At 40.1% G+C, this 25,626-nt stretch overlaps 1 protein-coding gene across 2 annotated transcripts in view; it reads right to left on the reverse strand.

Moving 5' to 3' along the window:
• Positions 1-20,002, reverse strand: part of pdgfrb (platelet-derived growth factor receptor, beta polypeptide) — a 31,427-nt gene extending 11,425 nt beyond the window's left edge. Inside the window, exons 1-12 of one of the 2 annotated variants that reach the window (XM_061725179.1) lie at positions 19,399-20,002; positions 8,047-8,121; positions 6,899-7,216; positions 6,550-6,807; positions 5,587-5,717; positions 4,674-4,839; positions 3,128-3,308; positions 2,081-2,196; positions 1,787-1,910; positions 1,411-1,622; positions 350-444; positions 104-236 (exon numbers count right to left, since the gene is read on the reverse strand). In XM_061725179.1, coding sequence (XP_061581163.1) covers positions 104-236; positions 350-444; positions 1,411-1,622; positions 1,787-1,910; positions 2,081-2,196; positions 3,128-3,308; positions 4,674-4,839; positions 5,587-5,717; positions 6,550-6,807; positions 6,899-7,216; positions 8,047-8,095 — 1,783 coding nt within the window. In that variant the 5' untranslated portion in view covers positions 8,096-8,121; positions 19,399-20,002. Of the gene's footprint in view, positions 1-103; positions 237-349; positions 445-1,410; positions 1,623-1,786; positions 1,911-2,080; positions 2,197-3,127; positions 3,309-4,673; positions 4,840-5,586; positions 5,718-6,549; positions 6,808-6,898; positions 7,217-8,046; positions 8,122-18,579; positions 18,768-19,398 lie in introns of those variants that run through there. The other variant, XM_061725180.1, reaches the window with a different exon arrangement.
• Between the last annotated feature and the right edge of the window lie 5,624 nt (positions 20,003-25,626).

A 25,626-nucleotide genomic window follows, 5' to 3' on the forward strand; every position in this document is an offset into this window, starting at 1 on the left:
AAAGCTGTGATGAACAGTGCTTCACCCAGCATCAGTTTTCCTGACTGGACTCAACACTTCAGCAACGACCATTTGTTTGTTTTTATTTTTAAAGATGACGTACCCAAAGCCAGGTTGTCTCGGGGCATTTCCCAGGCCAGGTCATAGGGGAGGTGGATGGGGTCCACATAGATGTACTCATGCCCGTCCTGGCTCACCGACTCTATCACCTTCCATCTGATCTCATAGCGGGGTTTCTGCAGACATGTGCAAGGGAAAAAAATATATGTATATACCACACAAGAGAATAAAAGTGAAGATTTCGTTCAAAGACTGTCATTCATCCACATCACATCAGGGTTTGTCTTACCTTTCTCCACACAGCAATGAGGATGATGATGGACAAGATAACAATGACTACCAAGGCCAGAACAGCAGCCAGGACTTCCACCTGAGTGAACAGGGCTGCAACAGGGAACAACGACATGAAACATCAGCAACAGGACAGATGAGCGTGTAAGTCAAACATTTAAAAAGGTTAGCTCCAATTCACAGACATAAACCTCCATTTGTAAATTTGTTTCTCATGACCGATTGTTGCCATCGGTTTGTCTAAATTCAAATCAGCTGATATTTCATCTTATCGGGTAGAAGGCAGTATTGTGTGTTGGTATTGTTTAATTCATCATCTGACACTTATTCAACAGCAATATAATGGGTATTTACAGTGATATTAATCCATATATAACATGGGATTAATTGATGGTCTATTACAGGGGTATTCAACTATATTCGGCCGGGGGCCACATCTGCAAAAGGACTGTATGGAGAAGGCCGCACAATTTGAAAATGTGGGGGTTTTCAAAATGTATTTTGCACTCAAAGACGAAGACTTATGTAAATATAATACATTTGTATTATACATTTGAATATATCTAGTTTACATATGAATTATGTATTAATTGTCTCCATATTTAGTAATTGTGAATGTTAAATATAATATTCAGATAAAGAAATATTATTTTAAATGCAAGTTCATTTTGAAACCATGCGTTGTGCAGCTTAATGAAGTTGATATTGACCTACTTTTAATAAAACACGCCATAATGACAAAGCACCACTTTCCACCAAGATTTCCTTATTTGAATATTATATTAAGCATTGAGCACAACCATTTTAGTCCATAGTAGCCAGTTATAAAAATATTATAAAAAAAAAAAAAAAAGTTTTTTTTTTTTTTTTTTTCAACAAACACCCCCTTTTTTGAAATATGACCAGGGGCCACATAAAAGCTCCTGGCGGGCCGCATGTGGCCCGCGGGCCGCCAATTGAATATCCCTGGTCTATTATATCAACATGGATTTAAAGTCATACTGAAATAAAAATGAATAGATAAATAAATAAACACCAAACTGTTTACATGACACCTACTGCTGGACACCAGTTTGACATCTCTCCGGTCGATCAGTCCTGCTTTGTTGGTGGTCTCACAGCGAACGGTGACCTGCTGAGGCTTCAGGAAGGTCAGTTGACTCCGCACCCGGCTGATTTTACGCTCCTCGCTGTAGCTCACGTTGGTCTGGATGCTCAGCTCCTCCGGCTGTGGTGTCAGCGGATGCCACACGGCGCTCTGGTTGTTGCACCTGCAGCAGGACATCAGATCAGTGTGTAGAGTTACAGCAGCAGCAGAAACGGAGCAGAACATCAAAGGAGATGCTCTGAATGTGAAACTGAAATGAATTAGTGGGTTTTGTCAGCCCTCTAGTGTTCCCTCTGCGGCGGTTCAAGGATGGCCGCTGTGACTCACTTGAGCATGCTGTCGCAGCTGTACCATTGGATGGTCGGGGGCGGGACGCCCTCAGCCGTGCAGGTCACCAGGTGCCTCTTCCCCGGGATGTGGTGGTCAATCAGGTCTTTGACCTGTGAGGGAACTGCACACACGCCGTGCCATTAACCATTACTGATTTTGAGGTCAAACAATCTGTTTCCAACTTTTTAACTCTACAAACACTGAGTTTAAACAGTTTCAGCTACATATTAGACGGGCACAAAACACACTACATGCTGGGATAATTAGAAGTTTCTTAAAGCATCCTCCTACCTTGTACTTCCAGGTTAAAGATCAAATGCTTTGTGACATCTTCGTTGGTAATGATGACTGTGTAGAGGCCCTTCTGCTCCACTCTCACCCTCACCAAGGTCAGGATGGTGACATACCTGAGGAAAAAGAAACAGGAACAAATAGGGACTTTTAAAAATACATAACTGATCCTTTTCCTATGCACACATTTATTTGGATGCCTACTTCATCCTGTTATGGAGTTGGATCCTTTCCCAGCGGTTATCATACAAGATAGACCCTGGAGACTCATACAAGAGGCTAATTTACGATCACTGATCAAACTAAAGTGCATGTTTTTGGACTGTGAGAGCCTAATTATGAGTGCCTAGAGAAGAATCACGGGGAACCATGGAAACGCCACACAGAAACATTCAAATCTCCCTTCTGTGAGAAGACAGTGCTAAATGCTCCAACTTGTTGTCTCTGTCAAACATTTTTCGAAAGAAATTAGGTTAATACTGTTCTAAGGATGGTTAAACTACAAGTAAAATAAATAAAATGCTTCTTTTCTTTATATTTACAGGCAGAGACATTCATTTCTAAAAGCTAGAACCAAATTGATCCAACACTTTTGGAATTAAATGAAAATGAGTTCTATGTCCTGAACACCTATTGTCATGTTTGATGTTTTTCTGTCTTATTTACGAGTTTGCTGTTTTCCCTCCTTCTGTGAATGAGGGTTGTTGTTAAGAGTTTAGGCGCTAGAAAATGTGCAGTTAAGACCTCATTTGGTCACTTCATTAGTCTGAAAGACATTTGAGAGTTGTGACAGGTATTTTGTGTTTATGGTTCTTGTGCGTTGAAGGATGAAGACCTTCCCTCTGGAGAGTATTGTATTTCTCTCTGCTGAGGCCTCATCTAGTGGTGACTGACAGGAATTAGATGCCTCGGGACGCTGCCCGAGTATCACACGTTGAGCTCTAATCCATTAGTCGGGACAAGGCCTGTGAGTTGCTCAGCGGCTTCGTTGGTGTCTCCTGCATTTTTAGGACCAGGATACAGCTTCACGCTGAGGCTGGACGTTACCTTATTTCATGCTCTTGTCGGATGGTGCTGCTTTTGTCTCCCTTGATGGTGACGCCATCTTTGGTCCAGCGGATCTGAGGAGGAGGGTAGGCCTCCATCTCCACTCTCAGCTCCACGTTCTCTTGCAGCTTAGCTGAAATGTTTTGATGCTGAGCAGGGTTTGTATGCACAAAACCTCGTTCTGATTGAAAAACAAACAAACAAAAAGATAAGTTACACAGTATACAATATGTCCAATGATGTCTCATGCGGTTCCTAATAATGTAATTCTACAATAAACCCTTTTGGGTACTTTAGGAAAATGTAATAAAACCGTAAATAAATAATAAAATAATAAAATAATAATAATGAAACTTTAGACTATTGTGAGATATATTTTTTTGTGTTTAAGTTAAAGTTTTGTTTAACATTTATCTTACATATTTTCCTAGGAATGTGCAGCGCTTCATCTTTTTAGTGTAAACAAAATCTAAATCACGCAGTGCCACTGCTCATGACAGTTGCGTGAGCTTTATATCAATTTACGGTATTTTGCTCATTGCAACCAGTAAATATCAATATTTGAAAATAATTTACTGTAACTGTAGGCCTTCATCAAGCAGACAGTCAAAGAGCTGACGTATTGATGTGCAACAAAACAGCATTGAGTTTTAAGAACATTTGGCACATAGGATATCTGCAAAAATCCAATATCCAATACTTTGCATGGCTACAAAATGTATATTGAGCTGTAGCAGCATTCATCTGGAGTCAGACTTCTGACCGTTTGATAAATACAAAGCAAACTTTCACTCAGATCTGCTTTTGGATGCTGGAGAACGCAGGTGGAAATGGCGGGTTCCTCAGACTCTAACACAGCGAGATACCATAGAGCTGCAAACGTCTAAGAGGATCTAAAAAAACAGGTAACACTAGACTTCCTTATTCTACTTTAAACCTAAGTTTCTTTAATAAAGAAGAAGAACAGATTGTAAGGATGTTGTTGGTTTGTGCAGCTAGACTCTCTTTTTCCACTGACATGTCTAGTGTGTATAACTAAAACCTGTCCTTTCAACACAGAGATCCAAGCTATTCAAGGGTTTTATAAACATAACACACCTCACTGCAGATAGAGTAACCATCCACACACCCAAAATGCATGCGGTCAAGAGAGCACAGAAGAAAAGTTCAGTATGAGAAATTCTGCTTTTACTGGCTCTCAATCAGCTATTGTAAATGACTGACTTGCTGTGTGTTCGTGTTTGAAGTTAAATCTCAGTTACACAAACACTTAATCACTTGGAGTCTAAATATGAAGTTACTGTAAGCCCTGATTTGAAGGTCTTCTTTTCTAGGGTATCACTCAGGGTATCCATGCCATGTCTCAGGTTTATTTCACACTTTCCATAGAAATAAATAAACCTGGTCTTCATTTCCCTTAAACACAGCTCTTCACCCGTCTCTAACTTTCCGGAGCTGATATAATAAGCAGTTTTCTCTCAGTCAAAGAAGCACAATAATAATCTGGACGGCATGGGTTTGTTTTAGTTTCGTGCGTGTGTCTAACCGAGCACAGTGATGTTGACGCTGGCATAGGACATCTGGTCTTGGACCCCTTCATGGACATGGCAGATGTAGTTTCCACTTTGGGCCACCTGGGTCTGCGGGTAGATCATGGAGGAGCGAATGCTCGTGGCAGACAGGACATCAGTCAGCGGCTCAACTGCTTGAGGCTTGAGGATGAAGGGAAACGACAAGAGGTGGCATCTCATTACTATCCAGAATACCATCAATGTACGTAAATGTTCATTTGATCAATGAAACTTTGTGTTTTATTGACATCTCCATGAACTGATATCCACATATAAATGTGCCGATAAATCCTCCTCAGGACAGCTGATTGGTTTAGTTTAGTTTAGTTTAGTTTATTTAGGATCCCCATTAGCTGTTACACTTGGCAACAGCTATTCTTCCTGGGGTCCTCAAAATATCATACAAAATACATACAAAAACATTGAATTAAAAATAAAAATAAAAATACAAATATTGCAAGAGAGAACAATTCATTACAGCAAAAAAAAGTTAAAAGTTAAATTACAATATTTTCATTGTGTATAAGAAAGTCCTTCAGTCGTTTCTTAAACTGCCTTTTATCGTTAATTTCTGTAATACATGCTGGCAAAGAGTTCCTTATTGGTTCATGACACTGATGCCTTACAAATACCACATAATCATGCCAACTTTGAAAATAAGTTTGAATAATTAAGCTGCCTCTTTTACAAATATAATCATAAACAGATTTAGATGTTCCACCCATTTATTTAAATCTAAACCCACAACATGCTCTGTAAGCTCAGTTCCACAAAAGGATCAAAATTGAGGTGTGTCGTAACATCTTGATACTATTTGGGCTTGGCTGTGAGGGATCACAAAGGGATACGCTGAACAAAAAGCGCTTGTCCCGCTCCACTCCTACTCACCGCTCCATTGGGGATATCCCAAGTAAAAAACACCAGCTGAACTCCGTGCACCGTGCAGTTTACAGTCAGAGGCTCGCCCTGCTTCAGGACTGTCTTTGAGGCATTGACATAGGCGTCGATGGTCTCTGGGACTGGGATGAGAGGATGTAGTGAAACAGAGAAGAAGAGAGACGATGGCAGCGTGATTGAACAAATCAGTATGTAGTATGTAAAAAATGTAAAAGTTTTGTTTGTTTGTTTGTTTGTTTATTTGTTTTCACATATAAAAAACATTTGTAACACAATATAAAATAGAAAGGAATGTGAATGAGAAAGCCTAAAAACCCTCCAGGGGCTTGAGAAGTGGCTTTCTCCATTTACATACATAAATGGGGGGGGGGGTATAACTAAATACAATACTAAATACAATATTTAGTATAACTAAATACAGAAACATTAAACAAAAATAAAAAAAAATGATGAGATTGGGTACACCTGGTTAAGTTGGAAGACCGTATGGGAAGTATTCTTGTTTAAAAGAGTAGATTTTAGAGCTTTTTTTAATTGATTGGATGAGAATTGCCATAGGTATGAAGGTAATGAGTTCCATATTTTTGATCCTCTGAAACCAATATTAAATTGAGATTGTGATGTGCGAGTCTTTGGGGGTCTGAGCTGATTAGAGCTGCGTGTTGGATAGGTATGTACTTGTGAGTTGTAATTAAAAATATTATGGAAGAAAGGGGGAAGGGTTTTCCCCAGTGAGCCATGAACAAACAGACCAATTTGGAGATGGTTCACCTGGAAAACACTGTAAACACAATGTAAAATTTGACCTCACTAATGATGTTTAAGAAGAAACTCTATAACAATACTTGTACGTATCTTAAGGAGTCATATCTGTGTATTTTGACCTAATGAAGTTAATGAACTAATGATTACAAATCCAGGTTTCAGTGCAAACGCTGAGACATGAACACCTACCAACGATGCTGAAGACGTAGAAGACCTGCGACTGTTTCAACTTCCCATTCAGCTCCCCTTCACAAAAGTACGTCCTGTCCTCCAGCGGTGCCTTGTAACCCTCACTAGGAACATACTGCCCTTTGATAGGTGTTTCAGTGTCCCTCTCGTACAAGGTGACGCTGATGTTTGGGTTAGTGACCACACAGGGGACGGTACTTTCGTCACTGGTCTTGGTAACCATGCCATGGGCGCTCTCCACGAACCACACTTCAGGATCTGGAGGGAGACACGTCATTTCATCAGATCGACCCTTAAAACTAACATGACACTAAAGGGAGTTAAATCAAAAGTGAAAAAAAGGCTTCACCTGGGACAAACACAGCCACCTCCTTAGTCTCTCCAGTGAGTCGATCAACACACTGGTACACACCGGTGTGCTTCCAGCCCACGCTCCTCAAGATCAGAACACTGGAAGTGGCTCCGCTTTGCACAATTTCGTAGCTTTTATGATCATTTTGGAAAGGGTCAACTTGAATGTAGGGCACGTCCTCCCTCTTAAAGTCCCAGGTAGTGTCCTTGGAGCCGGAGCAGTTCAGGGTGAGGGAGGAGCCTTCAGTCAGGATGAGCTCTTTCACATCCGGTACGATCTCCAGACAGTGCACATTAGTGCAAAGATACAGCAAAGCTGCAGTTTGCACATAGGAACAAGGTCAGAATGGGGGTGGGGGTGGGGGGGTCAAAGAGATGGCAGCATGAGGTCAAAGGTTAAATCAACAGTGTAAGTCAGACCCTGCTCTATCTCTAATTGATGAAGGATACGAGTTGTCCGGAGCAGATGAGTGGGAGGATAAGAATGCCGTGTCAATGACAGATGTATTCAGAATGATAGAGGTGACTCAGAATGCACCAGTTGTCCTTTACATCAAAGCACCTTGTTATCTCACAGGCTGCACCGCTAATCCAAAAAAGATGGTATTAGGGCTGGGCGATTTTGGACAAAAATAAAATCCAGATTTTCTTCTCTGAAAACCCGATTTTCGATTTTGATTTCGATTTTTTTGGTAAAACTACAAAAGACAATGGAATAAATTGTTTCAAATATTTTATCTTTATTTTTAAAGAAAAATAGCAAACAAATTTCCCTATTGGGAAGGAAGTGCAATTGAAAGATACTGTAAATCCTCCTTGAGTTTAGTAAAGTGACAACATTTACAATTTTCTTGACCAAACAAAGATGACTAGACGGGCTCTGTCTGTAATGCAGCCAGCTGCAAAAAAGGAACATCGATTTTCCGATTTTCCTTTTTTTAACATCGATTGTGATTAATAAATCCGATTTAGATTTAAAATCGATTAATCGCACAGCCCTAGATGCTATATTGGACTGTCTATACAAATCTGTGAAGACAATCTGATCTAAGCCTGGCATCATGCTGCTCCCTGCCCTGCACAACAGCTCACACATCCTTTTACTCATTTTTTACTTTTGCTGGTGGAGTGAAACTTAATTCTTACCTGTAAATGTAACTGCCAGGTGGAGCACCGACGCTGTCACCCTCCTCATGTTGGATGCCTTCAGTCCAGTTTGTTCTGCAAATAAATGGATGGTGCAACAGCAGTGAAAACCCTGTGTGGCATTATTGAAAAAAACTGAATCACTTAGTGTCTTTTTCAAAAGCTACATAAGCACAGAAAATACATAAAGTTGCATGTCAGAACAATCTGCTTTGAATTAAAGAAAATGACACAAAACGATGCTTTGTTTACTCTCGAAGGAAACAAACAAAAAGCATTTGGTTTATTATCAAGTTGCTTTCTTTCACGGGTCCTCACAGAAGAAAAGGTGCAGATGCAGCTCACTGAGAAGGTGTTTGACGCCTCGCTGCACCAGGACAGAGCGACAATGTCTGGCTCTTTTTGTTCCTGGTTCACCGGCATTCTGCCCACTAACAAACGGGTCACTGTGTGCAGCTTTGCAACACACTCACTGGCAAACAATACCGCGTCCAAGCTCTCCTAGAGCCGTGCTGAGCCATTAATTGGTTTTGGTGTAAACAAAAGTGAAAATGAAGGCGATCACATAATGCAGTGAACTTGCAGTTCTGAATGGTTGCTATGGTTTTTTGCAACCCTTATAATGTTGTACACTGATGCAACTGCAGTATTCCCCAATTGATTTTGCCCCTTCTGAGGTTACACTTTACCATCATTAACTTTAAGTGATGTTTAAAAAAAAGAAAAAAGAAGAAATGTTGCAGTTTCACAGCACAGGCAGATAAAAAGGTGGGGTGGAGGGGGACGGGAGTGGGTTGGTGGGGTGGCTGTTGTTATGTTTGGGATAGGGGTTAAGGCCTGCAGCACGCAGACGTCTGGAAACAGTTAAGGATGGATCACAGGCCTGTACACAAGAGGGTGGGAAAGAGAAAGAGGGCGGAAAAGCAAGTCTTGGGAAGAGCGAGGGTGGAGGAGGAAGAGAGGGAGTGAGCCAGTGGAAAAGTTGTGAAATAATGTTTCTTGAGAAATCTTACCTCATCCGACTTTGCTTTTCTACATATTCTTCACCAGTTTTACAATCTCTATTTTAAGACACTGGACTATTTTAAAACATTATGTAATAAGAGTTATGTTTGATTTTGGTCCCTCTTATCTAAGATTATGAGTACTCCCTAATTTTCATTCATCACTTGAGAATATCTGTAACCAATAAACTTTATATCAGAGTTTCAGAATAGTTGCTCTTTAAATGATCAGGTGTAAAAAATAAAAAAAAGGTCCCATTAGTATGACGGTTCTGTAATGAACTCAAACTCTCTTATTCAAACCAGATACATGTTTCTTTCCTTAATTTAACTGCCTTTGGCACTTCCGCTCCCAAAACGAAAAGCTCAAAGCTCTCAAGCTGCTCCAAAAACATGACTGGTTCATTTCCTCCCCCGCCTCCTGGTTCCAATAAAAGGGGGTGAAGGAAAGACAGATAGATAGAGAAAACGCAGATGGAGGGAACGTTCTTCTTTCTTTACACATGCACTTGGACATTCTCATTGGCACTTAATGCATGTCCATGTACTAAGTACACACAGGCACACGATGCTATACAGTCCAACACACACACACACACACACACACACACACACACACACACACACACACACACACAGAGCTCACCCTCCTTTTCCCCTTTTTGTCACTGGTTTCTGCGTACAGTTCACGTTCCCACAGTATTACTGGGAAACTTTCCCAGGACCGCTGATACACTTGGGACCCTGCTGGTGACGACGGCAGGAGCGGAGGGGTCACCTCATCCCTGTGGGGCCTCGGAGGCAGCAGCGAGCTCTCCTCCACTGAGGAAGCCATATATCAGCGTTCAACTAAATGTAGCAACCCCAATGCCACCACTGAGGACATTTGAGCGACAACAGCTAAATGAAGCGACACCGAAGCCATGTGTCATTTGGCAGCATGAAAGCTAATAAATCATATTTTAACTGGCTCCTGTTACTCTGTTTGATAAAAACGATGCTACATATGGAGCTACTGCAGGATATGCATTTGGAGTTAAGATCAAAGAGTTGGAAAATGTTCTTCACTTGATAAAAATGTAGGAATTTTTCAAGTCTTTAAAATGAACGGAAAAATAATGTTTAGCTACTGCAACATGATAAGGTTTTGTGTTGATCTATGGGCAATGGGGGTCTATGAAAAGAAGTTTTTCAGAGGGAATCTGACCCTAAAGGTTTAATGTTCTTTCTAACATTTTTGGCTAAAAGTGTCAGAAGACCGGTGAGATATGAGTTTGGAGAGCTATACTACAATACGAGATTTAATATTACTAAACAGGAGCATCAAAGGTGGGGTTTTAGCAAGAGATGGCATTCAAAATGTCTATATGTGGTCATAGGGCACTAAACACTTCATAAACAAGAAGTGTTTGAGGAGTGTTAGGACATTTGTGACTCTGCCAAGAAGCCCGGGAACTTCTGGGAAGATCATGTCAGTGACTTTAATAAAAACACTTAATGACAATTTGATCTCTGAAGGAGGCTTTTTCCTTGAGTGACAAAAAACAACAGTCACTTACAGTAATGAAACAGGGATGTTCACAATGCTAGTAAACTTAGTGGCCTTAAAAATGACTAAGAGATCCCTACGAAGAACCCTAATCAATCAGAAAACACAATTTTCCAATCCAGATGTTTATTGTTGTCCTTTTAGTCTTTGAAATGGGGCACTGCATTCCCGCAGTAATCTCGGGGGTCTGATGAAAACAAACAGTGTTTATGTCAGCGATGGCACAATAATCGCAGAGAGGGGTAAATTGTATGAGCTTTCCCACAGATGCTGGGAATTTGGTGGCTGATTGACCCGTCCCAGTTTTCATAAACAACTCCACTACACTCAAAGTGTCAGCAGCTAACAAGGAAGATGGCTAAAGCCGACCTCAGCGGGATGCTCCCGGCCCACGCTCAGCCTCAGGATGCAGCTCCAGTGTGCAAACCCACTCCTGGGATTAGACACATATAGCCTAGCTGCATGTTTTACTGAAACATCTGGTAGTGATGAAGCAGTTCTCAAAAAGGTGGGAACTGCTGTCAGGACCAGATTTGCAACTAAATGTTTGCATTAGGTTGTCCCACGGGGTGGATTTCTTGCAATTGGAAAAAGAGGGAAAAGTGCAGCCTATTCCAAAAAGAGAAAATTATCCAAAAGCCTCTCAGAGTGCAGCTGAGAGAGTTCCAGCATCCTGCACGGGGAAATTTTCTGGCCTTACGTGGGTGTGATGTAGCACTGACACAGCAGACCATCACAACCACGAAGCAAACACTTACGGACAACAAGGATCCCACAATGAGTAGAAGACAAACGGCAATCAGACATCTACAAAGAGTAAAAACATCTTTAAATAACAAGCTGCACAAGAAAGATGCAAACTCATAAGAAGTGAAGAAAAACAAGAGCAGTGCAGCAAAACATAGTGAATCAAATGTAACAAAAGACTAACTAGACAGATGACAAAGCATGACAAACCATCAGGCCACCACAAAAATAATGCACACTGACCCATAATGGAAAAAAAAACCATCAAGATATATGGGATTTACTTTATGTGTAACAAGACATCAAAGCATAGAATGGGGCACCATAAAAGGGTGAACATTGAGTCTGGCATCGCAGACGCTCATGTTTACGCTGCCGAAGTGGTCAGGAAGTCGATATCCACAAAACAAACATCTCCAATTAAACAGTTGCCTGCTTCCAAACTAAACAATTAGAGCGCAGATAAGACAGAATCATTTAATCTTAGCTTTATTAATAATTTTTAGGAGATAATAAATCATATCTTTAAACAGACTACAGCACTGAACAAACATGAGTGTCATTTATGTCTTCCTTAGCTTTTGTTTTTGGAGGGATCATGGGTTTTCAGGACATATCTCTGAACAGCGGGACTTTGGCGAGCTCTGTGGGAAAAAAATGACCCAGAGTGTTTTTGTAAAAACAAACCTCCTTTTTTATCACCCATTTTGAACTGACTGCCCCCCCTGAGGAAAACTTTCTGGTCCCTCTGCAGCGGACAAATCATGCACAGCTCCCACCCCAGCCAGCTGTCGTGCCCGCCAACTCCATCATGATCAAAATAGACACCACAGTAATTATTAGCAGTTCTGCAATATGATTAGTATAGGGAATCAGCTATGGTCACAATCATTCTGTCAAAATATGAATTACTGTGGCCAGAAAAAGTTCAAGTGAGATGTTGCTATTGGAACCATTAGGCAGGTCAGGTATGACTGAGATCATAGCGTAACATACTGCAAGAAATGTATAGCGAAAATTACCCAAAGATACCAGGAAGACCTTCAAAACCTTTCACAAACTCCCCTTCCTTTGCTGAACATTTCCTGAAGTAATGATTCACAAAAATAACATTAAAGAACATCCGTAAAAAGCTTGAAAAACTGACACATTCAGGGAACTTTTTGAGGTGTTTCCTGAAGATTAACGTTCCAAGCATACTTGCATGTTTGAAAAGTATGCTTCTGAAGACTTTGTTGGGGGTCGTGGTTCACGTTTGCGACCCCTGTCAGATCATATCTCAAATAATGTCTGCGAATTCTACCACGACTTCAACTTGAGAGCAAGAGACAAAAGAATTGATGACATCTAGCTTTCAACTTTACCACCATGAAGACTCGACAACAACAACAAGATGACTTTGTTTTAATAGGATATACTGGGTAGTAAATGGCCTATGGATTTAATTTCTTGTTTCTTATTCTGATATCAAAAGGCATGAGTATAGCACATTGTCCACTGAGTGTCATCAGTGGGATCGATGGTTCCTTCATTCCATACTGTAGCAGACTCCTCCAGCAAGACAGCAATAACTGCATCAGGAGTGTGTAGGAATGCATTTTCGGTCAGGTGAAGAATCCATATTATCAGAAATGTGCTATACAATCAAAAAAAAGTGATGTCTTAATGTAGTAAGGAGTGTCAAATACTCGGGGTCGATAATACTAGAAAAGCTTGATGTGTCGGGGGGGGGGGGCTTATGGTGTCCAATAAAAATGCTTACCTTCAGACATAGTGGCACCAGGTAATATTGTATTTCTTCTCTCAGACTAAATTTTATACTTAAGTAGAACTTGTATCAAAATGCAAAAGGTTCTGGAGCCAGGGTCTAAATACCTGAAAAGTACCATGAGAGAAAAGACTATTGCTTTCAGAAGCTGAAGGATACCAACCTCACCTGCCAGTTATCTTGGGAAGCAAGTTGTTTCCCAGATAACAGACACATTTGGGCCTGATCAGTGTTGTGAGGTCCAAACGCCCTAAATAAGGGAAGAATTGGTCCATGTCTGCCGGTTATGTGGCCGGGTTTAGGCAGCCACACTCACCTTAACAATCCAGGTGACGGTCAAAGTCAAATATCAAAGTCAAATGATAGCCAAAGAAAACTACAAATATGGGCCAGGTTTAGCACAAACACGGCTTGCTGTCTGGGCTTGGTGCCCATGTATCCGAAAACACCTCAAATATATCACGATTGTAATAAAACAACAATCCTGAAATGAAAATCCCAAATCAGTGACTAAATTTAAGCACCCTTGTTTCTTCCCCCAAAACTCAAACACATTATAACAGGTGAAATGAAGTATCTGTATCAACTGTGACTGATGACATTTAACAAGTCTGAAAGAAAACAGTTTAAGAATTTGAGACATTTTTATAATATCATCACAACATACAACAACATTCAGTGTTAATATGGCGAACTAGCTAAAAATGGTTTACTATTGACTCTGATCTAATATTCACTTTTCTTTTTGATGTATTTTTGGCCCCAAACGTTAGTCAATAACGTGTTTTTAACTGCAATCTGCTGGTGCTGAGCAGGTGGTGTTTTTGTTAAAAACAAGAGTTAAACGGTACGATGATAATGCAGGACCAAAAACCAAAATAATCATCAGAATTCCTGCAAGAAGCCCTCTTCAGTCCAAGGAAAAACAAAAACAAATGGCAATTAGCTGTGAGTTCACTATAAACTAACCATTTAAATAACTGTCAAGCATATTATTAGTTATTTTTCCACTGTCGGCCCTCTTAGGCATACTTCAAATATTATTGAGCCTGAGGCTGCACAGACATCTTCATTTGGTATGACAATATCTGTCTGACAGAAATAGTTTGTTAAGATTTGTGACTCTGTTGCACTAACCCTCACTTAGATTTCACAGTTACACAGCTGGACACTGAACTTTGAAAAGTCCTCTGTCAGACAAAAATGCTTAAATGTTGTAACTTAACAGACTAAAGCTGAACTGGGGCATCTCTAGTTTGCAGTGTAAGCACTTACAAGGATCTTCTGTTATTCCTCTCCATAAACCTGGTTTCTTTTGGTGCAGTATTTGGACGGGGAGCGTGTGGGGTCTAATCCAAGAACCCCAAGTGACTCTGTACTCATGCTGAAGAAACATATGTTTGGGAAACGATGGATTGTGGTTTGCTCCCTTTCAAACAGAGTTGTAAATGCTGTTTGTAGTGGTGGAGGGATGTAAAGCCCGTCTGAATGTCGAGTGGCAAGCTTAGATGTGGCTGGTGTCGAATATCCGCTTAATGATCTAATTTTCGACTTCTTTGGGAACTTGAAGGAAAAAGCATCAAGATCTGAAAATTAAAGGGGCATAACAATTTCTCCCCTTTTCAGCTGTACACTTTTGGGGTTTCCGCCATCAGTGTAATTTACTCATGTCAGTCAGTTCAATACGCCTGCTCCTAGTCAACATATGTGTGCAGCTTTGCTGGCATAAGTAAAGCTACATCCTCCATTATTTTCCTTTCTATTCTCTGAATCTTATCCCGGGCACAAGACCCCTCTGCTTCATGAGAAGTAAAGTACACCCACTCACACTTCCAGGCCCTCTGACGTGCCCACACCCACAAACTCCAAAGGCAAAGAAACTGAAACAGCTGAATACAATTATGACTGACTGCCTGCGAGGTTTTAAAGGGTTAAATTCCATTTGTTCTACTGAACGCAAAGAAGGGAGAAATGTGATATAGCGGTGAAGGACAATCAGAGACCCAAGTGATAATTCAAAGTGTTTGTGTGGTTCTGGTATGATGTTATCTATCTTAGAGTCTCCCTATCTGATATCAGTTAAACCTTGTAGATGTTAACTTTGAGTTACGCTGAATCACACCGAAGATAATTCACGCTGGTTTTTATTCTCACTCATGCAGAATATTCTTATCTTGTTAAAGCAGCAGACTGTTTTTCTTATTCCCTCCTTTCCCATTCCACTGTATCACCAAAAAACATGTTTTACTTGGAGAGAAAAGCACAAACCCCAGAGAGAAAAGAATTTGCTAGAGACCATAACTTCCTGCTGAGAACTTGCATTGTTCCCTTTATAGTAAATTCAGAGGGAAAATTTAAGGTGTCTTTGTGATATAACACCCATACAGACAGAGAATAAACGCATAATCCCTGAAGGGACCGCCTACATTTGACCCAAGAACATACTGTAGTTGTGCCCTATTTAATTTTATTGCAAACAGTTAGATGAAAATGATGCAACTTATGTGTCTGGACAGTAAACAGATGAACAGCTCTGCATCTGTTCTTGAACTCAAGTATCTTGTTCTTTCTGATAAAAAAAGAGTATTTTTTTCTTCCCACAGTCACCTTGTGTTTGCTCAGGATGGGGGATTGTATCGAAGAAAAGTCTTGGTGCAATCTGTTGTTTTAGGCTTTTATATTATTGGCTTTGTATTAATTGCACTAATTTTGAATAAGTTGAATTGTATTCTTGAAGTTCCTCAATGATATTTATCATGATTCGGTGCTATATTAAAAAAAAAGAAAGAAAGAAAACATCACGCTCACGCCTACACTTGATTGAGCGGACAAGGACTTGACATAATTTATATTTAAGTGATCCACACCCAACAGGAGCCCAAGAACCCACGATTTCCTGATTTTTACTTGTCCAACTTTACAATCTTATATCATACTTTCATGTTTTTCTTGTAGTTTGAGGCTCAAAATATGTATTACCATAAAAGAGTTATAGAGTCCCAACTTTAACTAGACTCTTTTAGGGCCGTCGCCCTTCGAAAACCAGCAGGTGTCACAGCGGAACAACAGAATTGCGTACAAAAATGTAGAAAATGAAAGTGAAACAAAAATGATGTTACTGAACTGAACTGAACTGAACTGAACTGAAATGAACTGAACTGAACTGAACTGAAATGAACTGAACTGAACCCCTAAATAGCACATCAAGTAACTTCCACATTGCTTTTTTTATCAAAATGGTTTATCATTTGAAGGAAAGTCTGAAGATTAGCTTGGTTCTGACTGCACGCACGTACAACCAGACCAGTGGCCACATCACTGAAATGTTTCTTTAACAACTCATGCAGAGGGAGAGTGGCTGCAGTCTCTGACAGGAACATCATATCATCATGTTTTCTCTAGTACGTTTTTTTTTTTTTAATATCTGATTTGATGGACGGATGCCCTGTGAAGAAACAGTTTTACATCAGAAATCACATTCTGATTCAGATGCTGCTGCGTGTTTACTGACAGACGAGCGAGCTCCACCCACCTGAGTACAACACAAACACATGTCAATATTAAATGTTTTTCTAGCTCTGAAAACGGGAGTAGACTTAACTCCATTACTAACCTTTATTAGCTTTACTTTAACTTGCTCTGAATAAATGTAACTGCTGTTGGCTGATGTTGCTTAGATGCAGTTGATCAATCAGAGGTTTTCTCTATAAATAATTCAGAATATAACCATTCATGCACATCATTATGCACTTCCTGTTGATGTATGTGTGTGTTGGAGGAGGGAGAGGGGTGCAAGTTTAAAGAGTACAAAAACAAAAGTACTATGAAGTGACATAAAACAGTCAAAATTCACATCAAGCACCTCATCTGAGTAGAGTAAATGAGCTTGTACACTCAATAATTCTACTCAGTTGTGATGAACCATTAAAACATTTTCTCTGTTTTGTATGGGATAATGGCACTTTTCCTGGTGTTTTGTGATTACTTCACAAAGGTTTGTAATAAAGCAAAAGGAGAGGAAAATAAAATAAAATAAATGTTTCCTCAATGATTCGTCCCGGAGGAACGGCTGCACTTCCTGTCTAAAGATGGGATGCAGCTGCCTGTCAACTCCGTTGAGTGGGTGGGAGGGAAAGGAGGAGGGAACTGTGGGGAGGCCAGATGGACGAGCGGCCGTACAGGATGCTTTATTTCAGTACTGCCAAGTGTTCTGTATTCATTATATGACTCAGGTATAAAGTCTAAGCACAACCGTGAAAGAGCAATGCCACGTACTGGGGCACAAGACTATTCGGCCGGTTTAAAAAACAACAGCTCAGAAGAAAAATATGAATGATGAGTCACGTCTTAAGTGACCACCAGGAAATGAGTCAGAGAAAACACTCAATCAGTGCATCAATAATCATGTGATAACATGTCTAACTGCTATAAATACGTCTTTAGACTCAATATTACATCTATACAAACAGCTGTCACTGGTTTCCATATTGAGGTTGTTATGCAGCTCCGTGTTCAGCTCTTGGAATGAAGGATAAATCACAAGACGACAGAATGAGATCAGTTCATTTCAAAACTCGCTAAAACTGTTACATATCGCCACTGCGGAGCACATGTGAGCTGAATCAGACTCCTGGCATGTTTTCTGCATGGTCATAATGTGAAACACATTTTCTCATAGCGGCTGGCATGCAGGGAGCCCGGAGAGCCAGGAAACAGCTGATGACGAAGGATTACGGACCCCGGCCAGGGGGGGAACGGAGCCGACTGGGCTGCACAGCATCAGGGCTGCACAGAGGAGCCGTGCTCCAATACATACCAGCAGCCTGACGCACAGAGAGGAAAGTCCCTGTTGGTCAGGAGAGATTTTTAAGTTTGTTAAGTATTGTGAATTCAATCCTGTAAAAGAAGATGCACCAGAGCAATTATGTGTTTTAAAGCTGGTGTTATGAAATGTTCAGTAAGAGGCAATCAGGTGGTTTAAGTACGACATGAATGCAATGCACTCTCGCACCGTTAATGGTCAAAGCGTGACATGGAAGCAGCTTTCCAACAGTTCATCTGCATAAACACTCTTAGACAAAGGCTGGACTGAGAAACCACGCAGGAGAAGACTAAAAAACGGACAAGGAGGGAAACAGAATGCACAAAACACAACTCTTTTGATTACAACAAATACTAAATTAGATGCTTTCATTTCAAAACGCATCAAAACGCGTCAAATGCATCCAAACCAACACATTACAAAACCCCAGCAGCCGCACTAACGGTGCCTTCAGGTGCAAAACATCTGGAGGCTTAGCATGAAAAGACATGCACAGCACACGTGTCCGAGACATGCAACAGCTCACCTCTATATGTCACTCTGTAAGTCCAGGTACTAAAAGCTTGATGAATGCTGTGAGTTGATTCAAAGGATTGTTTATTGAACAAGTCGTCGGTTCACTGGGGACCATAAACAAACTCACCGTAGACGTAAAGATGTATTCAATTTGAGCTGATATGTACTATCGCCGCACAGGAATCCATCCACAGTTAAAGACGATGATGGTGACAGTGATGGATGTCAACTCTGATACCAAAGCACAGCCGTGAGCCTCTCTGTGCAGCAATGCAGGGAAGATTGATTCTTTTAGGGCCAGTCGCAGGGGAGGACCGCTCGCTCACTCAGGGTGACTGAAGAGGGCTGTATAAACAAGCCCTTTAGCAGTGAATCACAAAGTGGTGTGCATACAAACAGGCTGTGCTGTAAAGCCTAGTGTGTGCGTGTTTGTGTGTGAGACCCTGGGACACCCTGTCAAACGGTTTCTCTTAGTGAGAAAATAAACATGGTGAAAGTTTCTCTTTGTGAAGGGTAAAAAGGTGTCTATGTGCAAAGATGCAAGCCATCGTGGTGTTGATGTTTGGACAGGCTGCTAACACTCCAGCACATTGTGCTGCTTGTGTGTACACATTCAAATATGTGGGCAGCAAACACAACCAGCCGAGACACATAACAATTAACCAGCGAAAACATTGTGCCACTAAACAGACTGAACTGGTTGATCCTGGCGATTTGAATGCGAATAGTTGAAATTTAAGAAAGTTATATGAGCCTGATGTCCAGTCTTATCGGGATGATGTGAATCCTCTTTGCATCAGATGGCTGTGAAATTGAATCTGTCACAGAGGGCTTCCCAAGCAGGCTGGATGAACTTTAATGGCTTTCTACAGTACACTGTCACTACTGCCAACAGCTGATGAGCAGCAAAGTGTAACAGTAGGATCTAAGGAGAAACATCTCTTACCTTCAAAATGATCCTGGAGGCACGGACGAGTGGAACCTCTCTGCCCAGGAATGTTGCCGACCAGCGGAGGAGAAATCAGAGCAGAGATTTGCAGCCAGTTGTCTCTACAGGGGCTGCTGCTTCAAATGTACAGATCCCTCAGATGTTCAGAGTCTGAGGTTAATCTCTGCTGTCCCAGGAGTCCGTTGGGAGGAGGTACCGCAGCGAGCCGGGGCTGTTTGTTTAGTCAAATCACAGCACCATGGGGGTCTCTCCCCTCTCTCGCGAAAAAAGCTTGCCCGGCACTCAGAAAGAGCGATGTAACTTTAGAAAAACTGTTCCCAATGGAGACATGCAGACACACACTCCTGCCCTCACAGCCTCACACAGAGCAGTGTGTCAGCGGTGCGGCCCTGCTGAAGCTGAGTGAGCAGAGAGAGGAGGGAGGGGGCGGCGAGCAGGCAAGTTTCAAGAGAATGAAAGAAGAGATAGAGGTAGAAACTTCAAAACCCAGATCAGGTTCTGCTTGTTGTTGTTAGGTAGCAGCTCAGAAGACCCAAGTTGGAGCGATTTGTTTATGAATGGAGAGGCTGGAGGTGAACTGAGACTGTCTCTATTGGCAACAGCAGTTCGGATCGCGTCTAACCCTTCCATGAAACAACAAACACAATGAAAAGGAAGAGAGAAAGAGAGAGAGAGAGAGAAAAAAAAAGGTTTTGGCAGAGCTAATGGTGTCCTGCTTTGGAAACAAACACAGAGGTCTCAGTTTCTCAGGAAAATAACTCCACTTATGCAATCCCACTGCTGGAGTGAGGTGTCAAAGTGGTTAACTACAAGATACATTCTTATCAATCTATTTATTTGTTACATACTTTTCCATCGTATTGAATTTCCTTTCTTTTTTAATCCGTGCCACATGAGAAAAAAACAAAAACAAAACAGCGGCTTCCTCTGTCCTCAGCCCCTTTCTGTCTCCTCTCTCTGCTCTTTCATCCCCTCTCTTTCAAAGACATGCATGCACACAACATGTACTGAATATTGGCTCTCTTCCTAATTTCATCCTTTCCCAGGATATGAGGGGATGGAGCCTGCAGCTGACGAAGGCCTTTTCTGCCTAACAAGGGGCTCGGGCCAGACAGAGGAGGGGGAGAGAAGGGAACAGGGGCCAAATTGGACAGTAACATGTTCTCCTCTAATTGTGAGTGTAAATCTAAAAAGCCCTGCTCGGAGTAATGAGAGAGCCGGTGCAACTCCAGTTATTAGAGAGCAGGGAAGCAACGCCACGCAACTAGTCCCACATTCATGTCTGTCTAATTCTGTCTATGTGAGGAACTACCTGTTAATAAGCATGCACTAGATCCAAATACCTTAACCATGTGGTGCTTTAATATTTGTAGTGTAAATAAAAGAAAAAGGAAAAAAAATGGTACAAAGTGTAGTACAGCAGTTATAACACACTTGACAGACATATGAATACTCCAAATGCAATCAACTAGTATCTAGATAAACATCCTGCCACAAAACAGGACACAGGATCTTTGGATGTTTTTTTGCATTTTATTATCATGTATAATTTTTAGCATGTTGTTACCATGGAGCGCTGCAGAGACATCACAAAGGGCTAGTCTATTGCTCTATATTTGGCAGCGGCAGTGCTTGGTGAGGCCCTTAACCGGACTTTAAAATACTCCGCCACAACAATGCTGAGTTTATATGAACATGCGGAGAGGGTTCTCTCACTGCTGATCTGAGGCGATGCCGTAACCCGGAGAACCACTGGCGTAACCACCGTGTTTGCTGTTAAAATGTTCTACTGCGTTGTCTTGGGGTTTCTGCAAGCAAGCAAGCGGAAAGAAATGTTGACTGTAACTCACCTCTGGTAGATGAAGATGGATTGAAGTGTTTGATCAGGAGCCATGTCTGTTTCAAGTTGCGCTGATCAGAGCTGTAAGAGACCAAAACCTTGAAAACCCTGAAATGCACTACAATAATAACACATTTCTGACATGAATTTACATCTCCAGTTGAAAGGAATAGGACAGATTCAATTTAGAATCCACTATTCAGTATCAGCATCAATTAATCCGTATTCATTTCTTACACATAATTCAATTTTTCAGTCAAGTTTGAAGAATTTTCTGCGTGTCTTGTTAGTGGAGAGTGTCATTAAGGACTGTCTTTCAGAGACTAAGTACCTTATCTGAAGCTATTTTCTTTCTTTTCTTAAAATCCATGGAAAATGATAAATAAGGCACAACATAACAACAAAATGTACCTGAAGGGATAAAGTTACAGTATTGGTTTGGTTCTTCAGACTATAGCATTATATGTAAATAAGCATGACTAAACATAATTGCTGAAACATGAGTGTGTAATAATATGTCATGTTTCATTTCCTAAATCAGCTGCAACGCATATATCAGTTAGCTTCATTTCCCCTTTTTGTTTATCTCTCCTCAAACACCTGAGGCCACTCTGTCACCTCACACTGGTATTGATGTTTACCCCCGTGTTTCAGTTCCTCCTGATATATTGCCTGGTCATTCCAGATTTGTCTGGCTACGAACCAGCTGTTTCAGCCACCTGTCTGGTTCACCTGCATCCATATCTGATTTTAAAAAGTAGGAGCCTAATTCTCTTTGATGTCCTTTACTTTAATTTATACAGTACTTTACATTTTTTTAAAGCATCCTTTATTTTACTGCATTTGAGTAAACTCTTAGTTTAGATCCATCGCAGCTGCTTTGTAGTTTGAACCTTTTTAACCTCGCAGGGCGCTATGGCTCAGGTCAAAATGACCCAAGCCAGAGTGAAGGCCCTCGGCTCCTTAGACGGGTTGCCTAACCCTTAGCGCCTAGCAAAGCAAAGGTTAAAGGCAGTTTTACATACAGGGACACCACATTAATCTAACTAGCTCTCTATAAAGTTGGGATATAAAACCTTGAATAAACTACTGGTTGGCCATGATGACCTAATTTCTTTAAATTAAGGGAACTGTCTGAATGCTGATAGGAAAGTGTTAATACCAAACCAAAAATAAACAGTTCCCTTTTCTGAGGAACAGAGAATCAGAAAACCTTCTCGTTATTTTCACTCTTCATAGATGTTAAATAAACCCCATGTTATGCCCTTTTCTTAAGATATAGTTGGTCAATATGAAAACAACCCTGCAAAGAAATACTACACTAAGGGCCCTGACGTCAACACTTGTCCACTATGCGGTTTTCAGGCCTTCTGTGGAATAAAACATGTCTTATAGGTTTGAGCTAGAGTTGTTAAAGAAAAAGAGAAGAGGCCTGTTATTTGTTCCCCCTCGCTGAGCTTTAACATGAGCACCTACGTCCAAGCAGCACTGTTTAACCTGGTCTCCATACATGTCAGTCCTCATGAAGTAACCACTCATTTAGGCAAATATTAGGACTGCTGTCACCCAGCCCAGCCTTTCATCTGTTGAACACATCAGCAGACAGGTGTCGTGCAGATGTTTAAAGCTCTTGATTCTAGTGTAAAACTGGGAAAGTTAGGAAGTTGTATACAATGCAACAGAAACATAAAAGTATGATGGATGGATGGAACCAAGGAGGGATTTCTTCACTGACCAAGTTCTTTCTTTTTAGAAAACACGACCAAATATAAACTTAATTGCCAGCAACACACTCACAAAACGTTGGGAGAGAGATATATTTAATTATTTTGATACAGTGCAGCACCCTTTTGTTAACTGTAACAGCGTGACATGTGTACTCGTCAGCATTATGACGCCATATACCAGTCTGAGAGCTTTCTTCCTGATTTTCTAAAAGCTTTAAATACAGCTTGATATTTTTAGTCCTGCACACATGCTGATAGATGTTGGTGGATGCACTTTCTACAGCAACAGCTGTCACATGTGGAGACCATTTGGTGACATTCCAACTCCAACAGGATGTTATACTAAAATTAAGTCATGCATTTATTGTTTGAGTTTATGAGCCTTGAAAGCAAAGTTTAAGGCACTATTTAAGCATCTCTAAGCTTTTATATTCTTGTTTTTGGGGGTAAACGTGAGTTTTAACTCAAGTTCATTGATGAACAGTCATAGAGAGGATCAGTAATCAGGACAATTCAGGAGACACTTTCTCCTGGTGTCTCCAGCCCATTCGTTTGTTCCTAAACATGACACACATGAGCTGATGGCAGGTGGAAATGTGAATCTTGAATACTGAACTTAATGTTTATCCTAATAATGAATATATTAGTAAAAATGAAATAAAATATGAGGATTTCTGAGTCTGAATCAGTCAGTTATGGCACTAATCTGATTTCAAGTCCAAGTCAGCAGTGCTCAAGTCTTGTCATAAAGTCATAAATCCTTAAATTAAGGGTCAAGTCAGACTACGAGTCCTAGCTTCAGGTACAAACTTGTCTTATACTAAAATTAGATCCAGTGTATGTAATAAAACTTCAGTGCTTTTCATTCAGCTCGCTTGTCTTTTCATCATTCCTTCAAAGATTCTCTAAACATCTTTCCTTTTCCAGCAGCGACCAAGACAAGTGCTTTTTGGAACTTTTATCTTATTGCTTTTTACTTTTCATCAGACCGTATACCTTTTGTAGATGCTTCTTTTACAACCAGTCTTGACACCATAACCAATCGGATGACTATATCATCTTTCAGAACTTGTTTATTCTATATGAATGTCCGTCTTCCTTACTTTTTTGGCTCTATCACTGGCAAATTTTAGATTTGTTAATATTTTCTGAACAGAATATAGTTGGTCAGCCGGGACACTGAAAACCACCTTCTTTTTCCTTATAATTTCTTCAAAAGTTCAAACACATGTACAAGTTACAAATATGAGATTTGGTTGCAAATAAGATTTGCATATGATTCAGGATTTTATTTTCCTCTAAGGTGCTGTTAGTTAGTGGTCATCATCAATATACAGTATGTTCAAGTCCTAATGATGTATTTGTGAAATTCATTTTACCCTTAATTTTCAGGCCAAAAGTCACAAAAGTCTGCTTCTTGTTACCAGCGTATACTTGTCTTGCTTTGACCAAGAAATAACTCAAAATAGGATCTCAAATGAATTGGGGAAAAACTTAATGGCCATCAGGAGCCGTGACGTTTGGAAACATGAAGTCGAGTTCCTGAAAGGCTTTGGAGGTCAAACTGTGCCAGCTCTCTGCTGCCCTCAAGTGGGTTTCAGGATAGGACATGTGAGGTCAAACTCAGTTTGCCACTATTTCACTGAGAAACTTTTATTTTATGTATTTATTCATTTCAATGGCCAGTTTTCTATCTAACATCATAAGCATTAAAACAACAGTTCAGGATATTTTGCTAAAACAAGATTTAATTAATAATTAAACCCACATGAGTTCATAATTGTTGCTTCTTATCGGTTGTGAGTAAAGTCACCTTAGCCTATATCTTATTAAAGTTACCCTGCTTCTTCCTTCTACAAAGAATGGCGGTTGCCGGCAATAACGCATTGCATGAATGAATGAATGAATGAATTAATTAATTTATTTCGAACATGTATATAAAAAATATAAATAAAAATAAAAATAAACAGTAACATCTTCATATGCACATAGGTTCAAAAAAGGAGTAGGAAGAAGTAAACACTTTTTCCTAGTTCCTACCCCTTTATAACTCTATGAATTTACATCATTGCAATTATTATATCTACACAATATCCATATAAATATAGTCTATATAAATACTACGTAAATATGCCTATTACCACATAATTATTCATATAAGTATATAGAAAATATAAATATTACATAAATATATCAATATACAAATATTATATAAATCTATATAAATATATACTATATAAACTACAGAAATATCCCAATAAATATATATATGCTACATACATAATAAATAAATATACAACATATATTACATAATTATAACTATCCCTCTCAACATATAATATATATTACATAAATATCCACATAAATATCTAAACATATCTTAAGCAAGTATAATATACAATTTTTCCCTATTTTATTTGTTTATCACACTACTCGTTAACCCATTTCCTCTTCCATATACCTGTTTATAAATAATTTTTTGTATCTCTTTTTAAACAGATTTATGTTAGAACTTTGTTTCATTTCCTGCTCCAAACTGTTCCACAGAGTCACTCCACAGTTCAATATGCACATGCTTTTCATTGTTCGTACTTTATGTTTTCTAACATTTAGTTCTCCCCTTAGATTATAGCTCCTTCCTTTCTCTCTCTGTGAACA

This window comes from Cololabis saira, chromosome 7 (assembly GCF_033807715.1).
Source record: "Cololabis saira isolate AMF1-May2022 chromosome 7, fColSai1.1, whole genome shotgun sequence".
In the NCBI taxonomy this organism is placed as follows: domain Eukaryota; kingdom Metazoa; phylum Chordata; class Actinopteri; order Beloniformes; family Belonidae; genus Cololabis; species Cololabis saira.